The following is a 15,626-nucleotide window of genomic DNA, read 5'->3' on the forward strand; positions in this document are numbered from 1 at the left end:
GCCAAGCAGAATGAAACAAAGAAATATCGATAGAAAGGAGTGACACAACTTATCAACTTCCTCGAGGGGACGAAAGAGCTTCTGTCTTCACAGCAGTTCACGTTGCCCACAAATTCCACCACAAAGTGCTATTTGCACGAGTCCATGCCAATGCACTCAAATACTCCCTTTCGCCTTGTCTTGCTGCTTATATAAAATTCTTGAGATTCATTAACATTTCTTATGTCATCGAGAGCATGTTGAGAAGTGACACATATTCGTGGCACCGTCCGTGGCACCCGTTTTTATGACTTCCAGTTTGAAAGAATAAAGTAGGTAAAATTATGCTTTGTGCGTCGGTGCCGATTCCTTTTTTGAAAGGTTTGTGAGAAAAACAAAATCGAAAGGAAATTTGAATGCATGCAACCAGCGTGACTGTTCTCGGAAAGCGGAACATTTATACCTAGAAACCAATTTGACTTCCGGTCGTCGACTTACTTTTCGTAGAAACTCGAACAGTTAGTGAATTTGACCTTTCGTTGTGCAGTTTCTTTTAAAAGATCGAGGCAAATGATCCTTAGAAGCAAATCCAAACGTCGTCAAATTCCCAAGAAAGCGATGGAAACAGATTATGTCAACGAAATCACACATTTCTTCATCATCGTCGTGTTTTGACAAGGTATTGGAGACCTTACACACAAGTGGGTTTTATTGGGGACCGATAAACGCAAATCAATCAAAGAGCTTATTGCTTCATAAAACGACTGGAACCTTTCTGGTGAGAGCGAGCTCGGATCCTAAACATTTATTCACTTTGAGTTTAAAGACAACATCTGGAGTGACTAATATCCGCATAATCATGTACGATGGAAAATTTTTGCTGGATCAGAATCTATACAACGGAAAAAACATGTGTGCTGCGCGTCGGCCTGCAGCTATACTCAGGTTTGACTGCGTCATAAAAATGATTTTTTATTACATGCTTGTGTCGAGACAGCAAAATTCTTCTTCTTCAGGGAGAGTGTGTGACAGTGGAACGATGCTACTTCTTGTGGCACCCTTGTATAAAGAAGTTTCAAGTTTAAAACATTTATGTCGAAGAACTCTGAATCGTCATTTTGGAGGAGAGGAGATACAAAAACTACCGGTTCCCCCAAAACTGAAAAATTATTTGAGGAGATATCAGTATCCATTATAGCAGTGTTGGAAATTCTTTCTAATGATGATGTTGAAATAGTTTAGTCAAACTTGTTAAGCTGGGGGATGTTCGAGCATCAAAGTGTGCGAGTTTGTTAGCGGGTGTCTGATAAATATTTTCCTAACTGATCTCCCAGTTTAAAGAGAATAATATTTATATTTCATAACTGATAAATTAAGGCTAGTGATCTGTTGCGACGCAAGCAAAAGTACATGCAGCAGAAGGAGTACCGTTAAGATAATTACCACCATTTTTTGACTCAAAAGGCAGCCAGGATGTCGGTTGTAAATGCTTACGTCAATGGCGAAAACCATCCTTTAGCATTTGCCATTATAAAACTGTACACCTGCCCGAAAAGTGGCATATTAACCACCTTAAACAAAAAGTTCTTTAAAGATAAATACTTTTCTTTTAATTTGATAAACCCGATCCATAACCTTAGATTGTCATGCTAGAAATATGTGATCACAACTTTTTTTTTAACAGAGGGTGAGTTATACTATCATTTCATTTGTAGTATTTGTTAAAAACGACCTATCTCGCCGACATACGTACATCGCGTACGTTTAAGCGCGTTAGATCATTGTTAGATCAAAACGATATTTTCCATTAAAGTTCAACTTTTCAGATTTCTTTTTTTTTTTTTCACTGAACTTTTCAGAATAGGTAGTTTTTTGTAGAGTTAAAATGTAGGATCGTCTTATCGAAGCTTTTTCTGTGCGGGTACGTTGTGGGAGCGCGCGGGTTTGTGTTTCATGGGTGGGCTGGCGTGAATTGAAAGCAGCATATTAATTGTTCCTGGGGAAATCCCCGAACTCTCTTCTGAAAAAATGACGTAATTACCATGAAAGAGAGAAAAAACACTGCAGAAAATACCAAGAAACGTAAAACATGTCTTTTGGCATCTGTATGCCCGAAAAGGCAATTTCACTTTACCATTTGTTTTAGTCTCGTTCCTCAATTTTGTTCAATTTTTGTCTGCTTTGTTTTATCCTGTTTGATTTAAGCAGTTCTGTTTTCTGAGAAATTAATTGGAGTAAATTTAAGGGAAAGATATTTGCATCTGCCATTTATAGCCTGTGCAATATTTAGCAGGCAGGAGATGGGGTCTAGTACGGTTCGAATGAGCCTTAAGCCCCCATCCTTTCTAAAAAAGTGGAAAGAACTTCTGACTTCTGACCCATCGATGAAATCGAAGAGTAGATTGTACTCCGCCGCCGGTCCCTCCATCAGGAAAGTGAAATGCTACAAACCTCAAAATACCGTCGCATATTATAGTAATGATTGAAGATTAAAGGAAATCCTTAACTAGCCGGCCATGTTAACAGGAAGCTGCAGGATGTGCCTTATCGAGTTCAACCCTGGACACCATTCACATAACCGGACGCCTGTGGCGCGGTCGATTAATGATCTTCGAATGGCCGTGCTAAAATAACAGAGGTCCTCTCCTTTTCCTTTAGAAAGCGATCGTCAGGCTCGAAAAGGCCGGAAAAGAAACGTTCTGTAAAAGAGAAGAAAAGCAGAAGCTGGGACATTCTTGGGACAGTGTTCGAGATGGAGGATGCGATCCTCGCCTCTTCAGGGTACACCAGATGGGTTAGTGAAACAAGCATGCTCCAGGGACAAATTGAAACTACGTGGTATAAAGCTTTGCGGCGAAGGTACGATGGTAGATTGTTGTCGTCGGTAATAAGACGGAAGATCACTAAATTCAACAAATGGAGAGTACCGCAAAATACAAAATTTACGTGGTTCAAGGTGTTGGTCCCGGTTGTGGTTCTGCTACAAATCAATAACAAAAAGAAAAGCAAGGTGACACACGCATGCGCACAACCATTTCACCCGGGGCCGGTTCCTGGAAGGAGGAATTAATTATATCTGATATAACAGTTATTCCAGAGACAAATCTGCTATTCTAACAGAACAGAATTTATTCCGGGATTAAGGGTATTCCTGGAGTAAGGCACATTTATCCCTGGAATAGAGTTATTACACCTTTTAGAACCGGCCCCGGACAGCTGTTTCGGCCTTTAGGGCCTCATCAGCATGGCGTAGCCAACATACGTGGCGGGTTTGTTTAGCACCCCTTTAGTGGCAGCTTCATATGTCATACATGTGGTAAGCTGGGTTGGGAAGAGCAAAACTGTTCTCCCACGGCAAGCGTGTGGGAAGGTGGATCACATTAAGAGATCGGTGTGTCACGTAAATTAAAAACAACAATAAAAGCAACGTGACACACGCAAGGTGTGTTACCTTGCCTTGTTGTTCCAGATCAATGGCTGATCTTTTATGCTCTTCAACGCGTTGCTGGGGGTGTCGTTGCGTATAGCCGACATAACCGGGATCAAATAGGTCACGTTTATTGTCACGTATTGGCGCTTTTCAAGTTTCAAAGTCCCACTTTTTCCTCCGGCCGCGCTTCAGCCATTTCATGAGGGCCAGTCTCGTGCTTCTCAAGTTGCCTCGTTCATGCCCACAAAGAATTCTGGGTAATTCTGCCATTCCATGACAAGGGAAGACCCCCGATTGTCTTTTCGTTGATTTTTTTTATAAGTGTCGGGCCACCCAGTCCTACCAGCAAAATACAGCATCGATTTAAGTTTTCAGCTTCCAAAACTTGCTCAATTTGTATCGGTAGGTCCTGGAATTCGTCCAAAGAAAGGCCAGTGAGACAACTTCACTCGTGAACTGCCATGCCTTAAGTGACAACAAAGCATTTTAGGCGTCCCAGTCTGCATAAAGCCATCGCTCACCTCTGTCTCGAGAAGACCAGACACGCACGGTTCTTACGTTACGTTTACGCCTGTAAAATCAACTGAAATGTCAATTCCTTCAGTTTGCATTTGAGGAACTGGAAACATCTTCGGATATGTTCGGTAGCGTTCGGAAGTCTTTGGTAAATCGTCGGAAGTTGCTGGAACATTTTCGGAAATTCCGGTCATGAGGAGACGAAAAATCTCCCCCATTTGACTCGGAAAAAGTTGGCAGGTATAGTGCAGGTTTTTACATTCTTTCGTTTTAAAATAGGATGCATCAATTACACTCTTGGTCATCCAACCGTATGACACAGCAAGAGGAGGCAATTGCGTGACGTGACACACAAGGAAAACCATCGATGTATATTCCCATATATAGCGTTCACGCGGAGACCACGTGGCAGTACCGAAGTAATTTCTTGGCGGGTTCTTATTGTGGAAGGTCTCTTTTCATCCCGTTGTTTTTTCTCCAGTGGAACTCTGTCGGGTAAGAGTGAAGTTATTTTGTTGATATATTTTATCATGAATTTAGTTATTTCGTTTTGTAGTGCTGCTTAGCTGTGTCAGTCATGTGGAGTGCATAATATTTGTTTTTTTGTTTTTCATGAAGTAAATAAAAAACTGAAGTGATGGCTGTAAACGGGCATATTGAACCCGATTTTGCTGACATGTGTGATCCTTTGGAGGCCAACGATCCTGAATTGTATGAAATCTTGAAAAAGGAGAAACGCCGTCAAGTTTGTGGCCTAGAATTGATTGCATCAGAGAACTTCACGAGTAAGGCTGTGATGGAAGCGTTAGGCTCTTGTATGACCAATAAATACTCCGAAGGACAAGTGGGACAGAGATATTATGGGGGAAATCAGTTTGTAGACGAAATGGAAAGCTTGTGCAAGAAGCGAGCACTCGAAGCTTTTCGGTGAGTCAATCACACGTGTGATATTTTGATCACGTGTTCTTCAGTAAGTTTACTTGGCCAGTTCAATTTATTTCAAAAGCTTGTGGTCTGATTTATGTTTATTAGAATCTTTCCTCAGACATGTTGGGGCTCGTCAACAAAATCAAGTGAAGGACATAGTTGTGAACCAGATGTTATGCAATTTCCTCAACTGCAGTAGAGAGAGACAGGGAGATTTTAGGGGAGGGAAGGGGGGTGTTGGGGGTGCTGGGGCGTTATGAGGAAATGTAACAAATTTATTATTGAACGATGAAATGATATATGAAATGGATCATATATGAACTGCGGATATGAAATGATGAAATGATATATGAAATGGATCATATGATCCATTTCATATATCATTTCATCGTTCATTCATTCCTCAGGGAACATTAGAACCCACAAATGACCAGCTCCCAACGTCAGTGCCTTCATAGCTCAGTTGGTTAGTGTGGCATCGCAATCGCGAGGTCACGGGTTCAAACCCGTTGAAGTACTGAATTTTTCAGGCTTCTTTACGCAATTGCAAAAATTGCATTCATACCTGCGAGGATCATAGCCTCAATTAAAATTATTATTGTAACAAGAAATTCTTTTTTTTTTTTTTTTTTTTTTTTTTTTTGTAACAAGAAATTCTGTGTGTGGACTCAACATCAAAATGTAACTTTTTTCCTGGTTTTTCAAAAATAGTGTCTCTTCTGTCATACTTAGAGAACTAGAAAATCACAAGCTAGCAAACCATCATTCTTTGTACTTTATACAGAAATGATGGTAAAAATGACTCCAACTAGCCTTTGATATCTTACTGGTTTCTCTCATGATTTATACCTTGATATAGGGGTGGCAAATGGTAAAATCCAAGACTCGCCAAGACGCCGAGATCCTAGTTAAAAATCCGAGCCCGAGACTCCTTGGTAAAAAGTTTTTTACCAAAAAGGGTAAAAACAAACCATGCAAAAACGAGACTTCAAGACTTGTGGGGTAAAATTTGATGTATCATTATTTGCAAATTTGCCGGTTAACCTTTTTCCTCAAATAACTTACATCATTGTCAATCTTTCAGGAGAGTCCTATAGCTCAGTGATAGAGCATCTGCACTAGTATTTTAAAATGCTTTTTCACTCAAAGAACTCCACTATTTGGAAATATTGAAAAGTTGATCAAAAATGTAGAAAGCAGTCTCTGCATCTTAATCAGGTGTGGTGCTTAAATATCAGCAAGGTGTCAGAGAAGGCTTCTTAAACAAAATGAGGGGCCAACAATGTCCTTTAAATTTGCAGATACATTATTGGCACCTTTTTATCTATTTAAAAATGACTGGAGATCTAGCGAGTAAAGATCATTCTACTCAAACTATGTCGCTCTGTTTCATATTATGCTGATTTCATGTAATGTGGAACAAACCTTAGGCCCTCTGACAGATGTAGCTTGAAGATCAACTGTTGCTGTGTAAATATTATTTTAGCAATAATTTACCAAAAGTTGAGGAAAATCCACCAAATGGTCAACTACAGTATCTTGAATTCAGTCAAAGGCCATTCAACCACTAGACATACCTTAGATACAGATATGTACAGATTATTGAGATTTTTTGGGACAACCGGTGGATCTTGAGACTCCAAATTGGGCCGCCCACAGAATACAGCAGGGGCAAACAGGAATGACATCATCGCCATTGCTATTTGCGACCCTATTTGGGAAACACGTTGAGCTGTTTTTCACATCAATGTATTTGTTGAATTTTCAGAGAAAAATGTCTTGGATTAGATCCAAGAAAACGAAAACCCGTTCGGATTTTCTTGTAGTAATTTGCTCCATTTTGCTCAGCAAAAGAGGGCAAAGGAGTAAACTGAATTAGATCTGAAGTCACAAGGTCAAATCAGTGTTACATTATGCTTTCCGTGACAGCCTTGTGCATTTGTATCATACCTTGTTTGAAAGTTCCCCAAAAATAAAAAGACAAAAGATATGTGGTACAAGTCTCCGATTGATACATATGTGACTTTCCAGCTAAGACACTGTAATACTTTCCTTATTCCCCAGTTTAGTGGATGCCGACTTCCATGCTGCACAATTTAATGACCAGTTTGCCATTCTCTGTTTAGTCCGGAAATTAGCGCCTAGAAACAAACACCAGCAATTGCTATAAACTATTTGCCATTGTGAAAAATTCAAGCAAATCAATAGATGAATAGTCAATGGTGTGCTTCCTAAATGAGGGTAATATATCTCTTGCTAATTAAATCAGGTTGAAACTCTGAGCATAAAATTTACACAGTGAATGAAACACAAATTGTTGTCCTCGAGTCCCAAGTGATACAATGGGTCATTTGTTACCAAGATTGAATGACTGAAAGAGAAAATTGGCTAAATTGTTTGCTAAATGACTGGACTGTAGCTCTCGCAAAAGGAAGTTTAAATGAAAACATAGCATGAAATTTTAACACTGAATAAATTCAGAGATACCAAGTTAACAAGGGTCTTGACAAACTGCGAGCTAGCCAGCCTCGGCAGCTATAAGCATGCATGTTCACCTTAAATTTTTGGAAAGACAGTTAGTTGAAAATTAAAAAGTACAATAATAAGCGATTTGAACTTTATGGGAATTAGGTTAATGGGACAATCATGCATGAGTGCTACAGCAAAATCTTCAAGTTAAAAAAATTTCCAGTGCCACGCAAATAATCACGCAATCGTGTATGCGTCCATGCTTCAACTTTTTGGAAGTACCGAGTTCATGTATGCCTCTTCTTCACAGAGAGTCTAACTGCGAAGTTTTTGTAATTAGTTCTACCATAGTTAATAGAGGGGAATGGTTACAAAACCCGACAAATTTCTTTGTTGTGTGTTTTTGTTCTCTTTTTCGGCCTTGACCATGCACAAAACACAATAGTTGTTTACTCGGTACTGAGGAACTAACCAATAGAAATGTGTTGGTTTTGGAATTCACGCATAGTGTATAAGCATCTTTGTTTGCTCCTTTGATGTTTGCGGAGCTTCCAAACCATTCCCCTCTATTAACTATGGTTCTTCTGAACACATGAATGAAAACTAATTTTCATAACAAAAACTTCACACTTACACTGGCTTTGAAGGGCAGGCATGAACTCGGAAGTGGCCTATTAAAATGTCGGTCAGGCTTCGCTTTGTGAGTAAACTAAGGAAATCTGTGACTTAGCTTTCCGGTGATAGCATTGCTGGAAGAAGGGACATGATATTTCCCAGTATATGCAATGTGGTGTATTTTCAAGGCACAAAGGTGTCAATGTTTATAATGACCAGTTGATAGTGGAAACGCCTTCGAAATTAACTTTTTCGACAAAAATGTTTGGAAACGTAGCCAATGTGTCGAAAAACGTTGGAAATTCATTGTGAAACATTGAACAAAATTGCCAACGATCGATGGGAAACATTGTAAATGCGTTGCGAATCTTTGCCGAATGTTAGAATGCATTGTAATGCATTCAAAATATGTTGAAATGCATTTAAATTTCCTTAAGCCCGGTTTTTTTACAGTGTCACATTTTAACATCCAAACCTACCATACTGAACACATTCTCTAATCTACGATTACTGCTAGTTATTATCCAACCCATTGACTCCTGGGAGTGAGACTTATATGTAACAGATTTTACTCTGTCGAATGCCAGACTATTTTACTCATCAACTGGAGGCATCCTGGGGTGTTTAATCACTCACTGTCCCCATTAACCCTTTGACGTCCAAACTGGCCTAAACGGACCAGACTTAGTATTTTACTCTGTCTAACGCGAGATGATTTTACTCGTCAAAATTATGGGGAACCCCTGGGAGTCAATGCGTTAATCACTCACTGAAAAACTATGTCCCCATTAAGGTGTCAATGGGTTAAAGATATTTACACGTACAATGAACAAAAAACAATACATTTTGCAAGAGCCATCTCAAGACATGTTCAATTTCAAGGAGTCTTTTAAAAGTGGTCAGATCCTCAGCCTGTCAAATGTTACTGGCAAGTTGTTCCAGATATGACCTCCGAAAGGATTGTAAGAATGATGCAGCCATTGTTGTATCTGTGCTTGGCAATCAATTACAACCACATTTAAGCTGAACACAACAACTCAAACACAAATTGAATCGTCTTTCTTTCCCACTATCCTAACTTGCTGTATATGGATCACCTGACCAGCACTACAGCCATGACATTGAAAGGCTTGTTGTTGTTGTAATCAGGTTGTAAAGCTCATGCTTTCACTAAATATAGTCTTATCATTGCAGGTTAGATCCTGAAAAGTGGGGTGTGAATGTTCAGGCATATTCTGGCTCCCCTGCAAACTTTGCCGTATACACTGGGCTACTTAATCCACATGATCGCATCATGGGTCTCGATCTACCAGATGGAGGACATCTGACTCATGGATTCATGACCGAGAAGAAGAGAATCTCGGCAACTTCCATCTTCTTTGAATCGATGCCTTATAAGACCAATCCCAAAAGTGGATTGATTGACTACGACATGCTTGCCGAAACAGCTCGACTGTTCCGCCCAAAGTTGATTGTTGCTGGAATCAGTGCATATCCACGACATTTAGACTATGCCAGATTTAGAGCAATTTGTGATGAGGTGGGAGCCTATCTGATGGCAGATATGGCTCATATTAGTGGCCTTGTGGCAGGAGATGTAGTCCCCGGTCCATTTGAGCATGCAGATATTGTAACAACAACAACACACAAGTCCCTGCGTGGACCACGCTCTGGAGTCATATTCTATCGTAAGGGGATCAAGGGCTACAAGAAGAATGGAGATCCCATCAAGTATGACTATGCAAGCAAAATTGATTTTGCCCTCTTCCCTGGTCTCCAAGGCGGTCCCCACAACAATGCAATTGCTGCACTTTGTGTGGCATTGAAGCAGGCAAGTTCTCCAGAATTTAAGGCATATGCTCAGCAGATTTTGGACAACTGCCAGGCCATGGCCAAGGTGTTTTTGGATCGTGGCTATACGTTGGTTTCTGGTGGGTCTGATAATCACCTGGTGTTGATGGATCTGCGTCCGATGGGCATTGGTGGAGCACTTGGTGAGAAAGTTTTGGAAGAAGTGGCAATCACTGGTGAGTTTTAATGGGGGAGTTGACCCATTGACTCCTTGGAGTGAGACTTAATAGATTTTACTCTGTCCAACGCCAGACGATTTTACTCTCCAGTGGGGGTGGTTCAGCAGTCAGTGGGTTAGCAACTTCTATATCCATTCTAAAGCTATGCCCCCTTTTAAAAGACTGCAGAGTAATTACACAAGGTAACATTATAGTGTATTTCAAATGAGATAATTTGGCTGTTACTTAAGAAGGGGAGATGTTATGGCAGCAGTCCTTAAGGGCATGATTTCCTTGTGTATGCTTTGAGTTGAAACCCTGCTGTGTCCAACTCCTTTGTGCTATGTAAATAGTAGACTTTTTTTTTTCTTTTTTTTTTTTTTTTTTTTTTTTACAACACTTAGTTATTACGATACAATACTCACGAAACTACCCCTAATTACAAGTACGGACTATGTAACACACTACTGAAATTCTATTTTGTAATTATCTAACCTTACATACTATATAATACATACACTACTTACAATATGATTAATTAATTAGCTTATTCTACTTTCTATATAATACTTACACTATTTACACAAGGCAAAGCGGTTACAATTTTAGAGAGGTAGATAACACAACACATCACAAACACGATGCAAATACTTCAAATTAGGTTTTAGAGCTAGAGTTAATTAAATAACAACAAAAAATAAATAAATAAATAAATAACTAATACGGATTTTAATGAGCCAGCCACAAACTTTCTCCACGTAGTATCACAGAGAGACTGTATCGGGTTTGAAAACTTGAAATATATATATATCATAATAATGGTTCCCATCTTTTCCAAAAATCTTGGAGCTTCTTATTTTTTGAAGCAATAAGTTTTTCGGTCTCCTGCTTAGCCTCTACTTTGTGTAGAAACAGATTAAACTTTGGAAGTGATTTGTTTCTTCTACACTCCCATATACATAGTTTACCAAGAATTATCAGATAATTAGGTAGATCATTTCTATTTAAAAAGCCAACTAAGACGTCTTTTAGAGATAAACTCAAATTTTCACCCCGAAGATTAGTCCACCAATTACAGAATCTCTTCCAAAAGGCGCGCGAATAGGAGCAGCCATAAAATAGATGGTACAAGTCTTCTTTGTAAATTGTACAAAAGGAGCAATGGTCTGTCTCAATTAACCCAATTTTGAATAATTTGGAATTGGTAAACAGGATGTTATTTAATAATTTATACTGAAAAGACCAGACATAAGTTTCACCTGCAGCGTTGTATGGGATTGAGAACACTTCCTGCAGTGGGTTTGAAAGCTCTAAATCCGCTGATAGAGCCTTGAAACCATTCGGATATTTTGCTTTATTAGCAATCAGCAGAGAGTAGAACTGTTTTGACTTAGCAGAGTAAGTGTCGAATTCAACACTTTTACATTTAAAAGTCATGGGATCAAATTTCACCTTTGGGAAAGAAGAGAGCTTGTCCTTAGGCACAGACAAACGTAGAGCAGACCATGTCAAAAAATTAGAGACAAGCCCTGTATCCTTTAGATATTCAAAAGAACGTATATTATCCAAACAAAATAATAAATCGTTTAAATAAACAATTCCGCAGTCTACATACTTTTTATAGAAAATAGGTTTGTTATCAATTCTTATGTCTTTATTATTCCAAATTACATATTGGGCATAGTTAATATCAGCAAAAGCATTTCTAAAGTCTGCCCACCAGCTAAGCAACTGCTGATAAAAACTATTTAAGCGTAAATTAAGATCCCTTACATCATAATTACATTTTAAGAGCAGAGACCCTCCATATTTTTCCAAATGAAATACAAAATATGATTTCCATGGACCTACCCGCTCATCAAGAACCCTAGGAATCCAAGAAAGCCTTAACGCTTTAATTTGGGTTTCAAGATCCGTAAGATTCAGGCCACCGTTCTTCAGCGAGTTAATAACGGAGAGTCTGGTCACTTTATCTGGACCTTTCCACAAAAATTTATATAGCATCCTCTCCATTTGTTTAATAACTTCCTGTGGAGTTTCCAGTATTGTGGAAACATATAGTAGCTTTGGTATAAGGAAAGATTTTACAATGGTCACTTTGCCAAATAAGGACAAACCCCTTAAACTCCATAAATTAATCGTTTTTTGAATGTCACTTAATCGTTCGTGGAAATTTTGTTTTATAATTTGGCCTTGATCACGCGAAAAATGAATTCCTAGCGTTTTAACTCCAGTGCACCACTCAAGGCCCAAAGGTTTCTCTAATGAATGTTTACTTGCTCCAATCCACATCGCTTTAGTTTTTGAAATATTCAGTTTTAAACCAGAACATTTTTCGAAATTGTTCAGAGTTTCCATAAAAATTTCTACAGAGGATGTGTTCGCCAGAGTAGCAGTCATATCATCAGCATATAAGAGTGTTTTAATTTCATCATTACCAATTTTTATGCCTTCAATGTGTTCATTGGATCTAAGAGATAAAGCCAAAATTTCAATTGCCACAACAAATAAATAAGGTGACAAAGGGTCGCCTTGCCTTACACCCCTTTCCAACTTGAACTGCTCAGAAAATAACCCATTGTTTATCACACAGCTCGAGACATTATTATAGAAGGTTTTAATCCATCTTATCAGGGTTGGGCCAAAATTGAAGGCCTCTAGTGATTGATAAAGAAAATCCCATTCAATAGAGTCAAAGGCTTTTTCAAAATCTATGAACAGCAGAATACCTGATAACTTAAGCGATTCAGTATGGTCGATAATATCTAGAATCGAGCGAGCCACCTCACCAATGAATCTACCCTTGATAAAACCAGATTGATTGTAATGAATTATTCGAGGAAGAGCCTTTTTGATTCTATTAGAAATGACCTTAGAAGCCAGTTTGGAGTCAGCATTGACTAAAGAAATAGGTCTCCAGTTTTCCAAATACGTTCGATCTTTATCTTTTTTATCAATTAATGTGATAATTGCCTGTTTTTGTGAATTTGACATTTCTCCTGAGTCAAAAGAGTAGTTAAAGACATCTGTCATGAGCTCACCTATACAACTCCAAAAAGTTTTGTAAAACTCGGTAGGTATACCATCATTCCCAGGAGTCTTTCCGTTTTCAAAAGTATCCAGTGCTTTGACACATTCTTCAATAGTTATTCGACCTTCACAACTTAGTCTTTCTTCCTCAGGTAATTTTGGTATACTATCTTGACCAAGAAAGTGTTCCAACATACCGTGTTGCACCGTATTAATTTTCCTACTATATAAATTTTTATAATATTGTGAAGACGAGTGTAAAATTTTTTCATAATTGGTAGTGATAACTCCACTTAGACAAAGTTTCCTTATGTGTTTCCTTGTATGATTTCTTCTCTCCAAACTTAAAAAATACTTAGTACTCTTTTCCCCATGTTCATGCCATCTCGCCCTTGAACGCACAATTAATCCATTGGCTTTCTCGTCATAAAATTTTTCTATTTCAATTTTACACTCGTCCAGAATCTTTTCAAATTCTTCGCATTGATTTTGTTGAAATTGTATCTGTGCAGCTTGAAGTTTCTTCTGCAGACTTTCTTCTTTCTCTCTCTTAGTTCTTGCTAGCTCTTTTGAGTATTGCATCGAAAAAAGACGAACATTATATTTAATCCAATCCCAAGCAACTCTCATATCTGAAAATTCTTTCCCTTCTTCTTTCCAAATTTCCAGATTCGTTTTCATTAATTCAATGAACTTTTCATCTGACAGGAGTGATGTATTCATTTTCCAGAAACCCGGCCCTTTCTTAGTCTCCTCAACTCCCTGTAAATGAAGTACAATTGCTGAATGATCCGTTTTAATGGCTGCTATAATGTCTACATTTTTAATCAGGTCCTGAAGTGTGTCTGAAATGAGCCAATAATCTAATCTGCAGAAGATAAAGGGAGACTTTTGGGACCATGTAAAACTTTTTTTCTTTGGGTTTTTAACCCTCCAGATGTCATGCAAATTGAATGTCATTTGGATTTCTTCAATACGTTCAACAATTTTCTTTCTCGTCATCATTATCCCTCCTTGTTTATCCAACGTCGGATTCATAGGACAATTGAAGTCCCCTCCAATAATTATTCTATCCTCATAAGCGAGGTCTTCTTTTTTTAGGATGGCAAGCAGATGGTCATAAAATTGGGCCGCTTGATTATCGTTGTTTGGACCGTAAACATGTAAATAGTAGACTTACAGTTTCTTTGTCAGTCAGAATTCTTTATTTACTTACATAAATTTGCATTTTTTGCTTTTAACACGTGAACCCAAGTGTTTCAAGTCTTGAAATTGGTGGCAATGTATGAATGTGGGTTTTCCAGGTTTCTAAACTTGTGTGCATGAAACCAGGTGCTGTGGTGTCATTTGTTACTTCTGAAAGTCTTTTATTTGTCTCTGTCAGTGAACAAGAACACATGTCCGGGTGACAAGAGTGCATTGCGTCCAGGTGGACTCCGTATCGGCACCCCTGCTCTCACCACACGGGCACTGAAGGAAAAGGATTTTGAGCAAGTCGCAGATTTCATTGATCGAGGAATCAAACTGGGTCTTGAAGTACAGAAAATAAGCGGATCAGATCTAAAGAAATTCCAAGAAATTTTGCATAGTGATCAATTCAAGGGTCAAATAGAAGACCTGAAAAACCAGGTGGAAACATTTTCCATGAAATTCCCCATGCCAGGATATGACCTCATTTAATATTAATACTATTTGCTTCAACATCAGTATACACCTTGGTGATTTCTTTTTGTTGTTGTGGTTGTTAAGCAAAACCCTTTACATACACAGAAAAAATTGACTTGGCACTTCTGAATCATGGTAAAGACACTGGCGTTGATGTGCTGTCAGCCTTATAACTTCAAGCACCACTGTTTTACAGAAATGTTTAGACAACAGGCTGTACCTTCAATAAATTTTGGAGTGCCTTGTCAGTTCTTGTACTATGTAAAAAGGTTTGCTTGCATAAAGTGCATCTGGTGTCTCTCTTTTGAGCCAGGGGTTATGGATCTACATTGTATAAAGGAAAGGAACTTTATTTAAGTGTCTAGTCGTTCTAGCACTGTAGCACTAATGTGGGACACTGCAAACTGAAATTAAAAGTTAATGCAAATCAGGTCAAATGGTCTGGATAGCACAAGTGTTACTAATATTTTTAAAAATACAACCACACTTTTGAGTTTAAGGAACATGTTTCTATGTTTCAAACATCATCTTCAGCCATAGTGAGTGTAACATGAAAATGTTTACAAGATAATCCGTATATATATATATATATATATATATATATATATATATATATATATAACTAACTGCAGACAGTACTGTTTCGGCCTTCTGGGCCTCATCAGTGCAGTGCTGATGTCTAGGATGGAGGTTAAGCTATAAAGCCACCCCAGATGTCCCACGCATGTGGTACATCCAAGTCATGCCAGCGTGCTCAAACCAGCGAGCTAGTGAGCATGCGCAATTGCTAGCGGCAATGACTCATCCTAGTAGAGTGCTCAATTTGAACATGAAAGCAAAAGCTTTGTAATGCCAAAGAGCTATATCTAACTGCAGACAGTACTGTTTCGGCCTTCTGGGCCTCATCAGTGCAGTGCTGATGTCTAGGATGGAGGTTAAGCTATAAAGCCACCCCAGATGTCCCACGCATGTGGTACATCCAAGTC

At 38.6% G+C, this 15,626-nt stretch overlaps 2 protein-coding genes across 2 annotated transcripts; both read left to right on the forward strand.

The window, feature by feature from the left end:
- Positions 1-259: 259 nt before the first annotated feature.
- Positions 260-1,810, forward strand: LOC138059142 (suppressor of cytokine signaling 2-like). Its single transcript, XM_068904674.1, has one exon. The coding sequence runs from the start codon at positions 611-613 to the stop codon at positions 1,175-1,177; it is 567 nt and encodes a 188-aa protein (XP_068760775.1). The 5' UTR covers positions 260-610; the 3' UTR covers positions 1,178-1,810.
- Positions 1,811-3,219: 1,409 nt separating this feature from the next.
- On the forward strand, positions 3,220-15,070 carry LOC138059141 (serine hydroxymethyltransferase-like). Its single transcript, XM_068904673.1, has 4 exons — positions 3,220-4,420; positions 4,544-4,852; positions 9,131-9,963; positions 14,360-15,070. The coding sequence occupies exons 2-4, from the start codon at positions 4,563-4,565 to the stop codon at positions 14,653-14,655; spliced, it is 1,419 nt and encodes a 472-aa protein (XP_068760774.1). The 5' UTR covers positions 3,220-4,420; positions 4,544-4,562; the 3' UTR covers positions 14,656-15,070.
- Positions 15,071-15,626: the final 556 nt, after the last annotated feature.

The sequence above is a fragment of the Montipora capricornis genome, chromosome 8 (genome assembly GCF_036669925.1).
Source record: "Montipora capricornis isolate CH-2021 chromosome 8, ASM3666992v2, whole genome shotgun sequence".
In the NCBI taxonomy this organism is placed as follows: Eukaryota; Metazoa; Cnidaria; class Anthozoa; order Scleractinia; family Acroporidae; genus Montipora; species Montipora capricornis.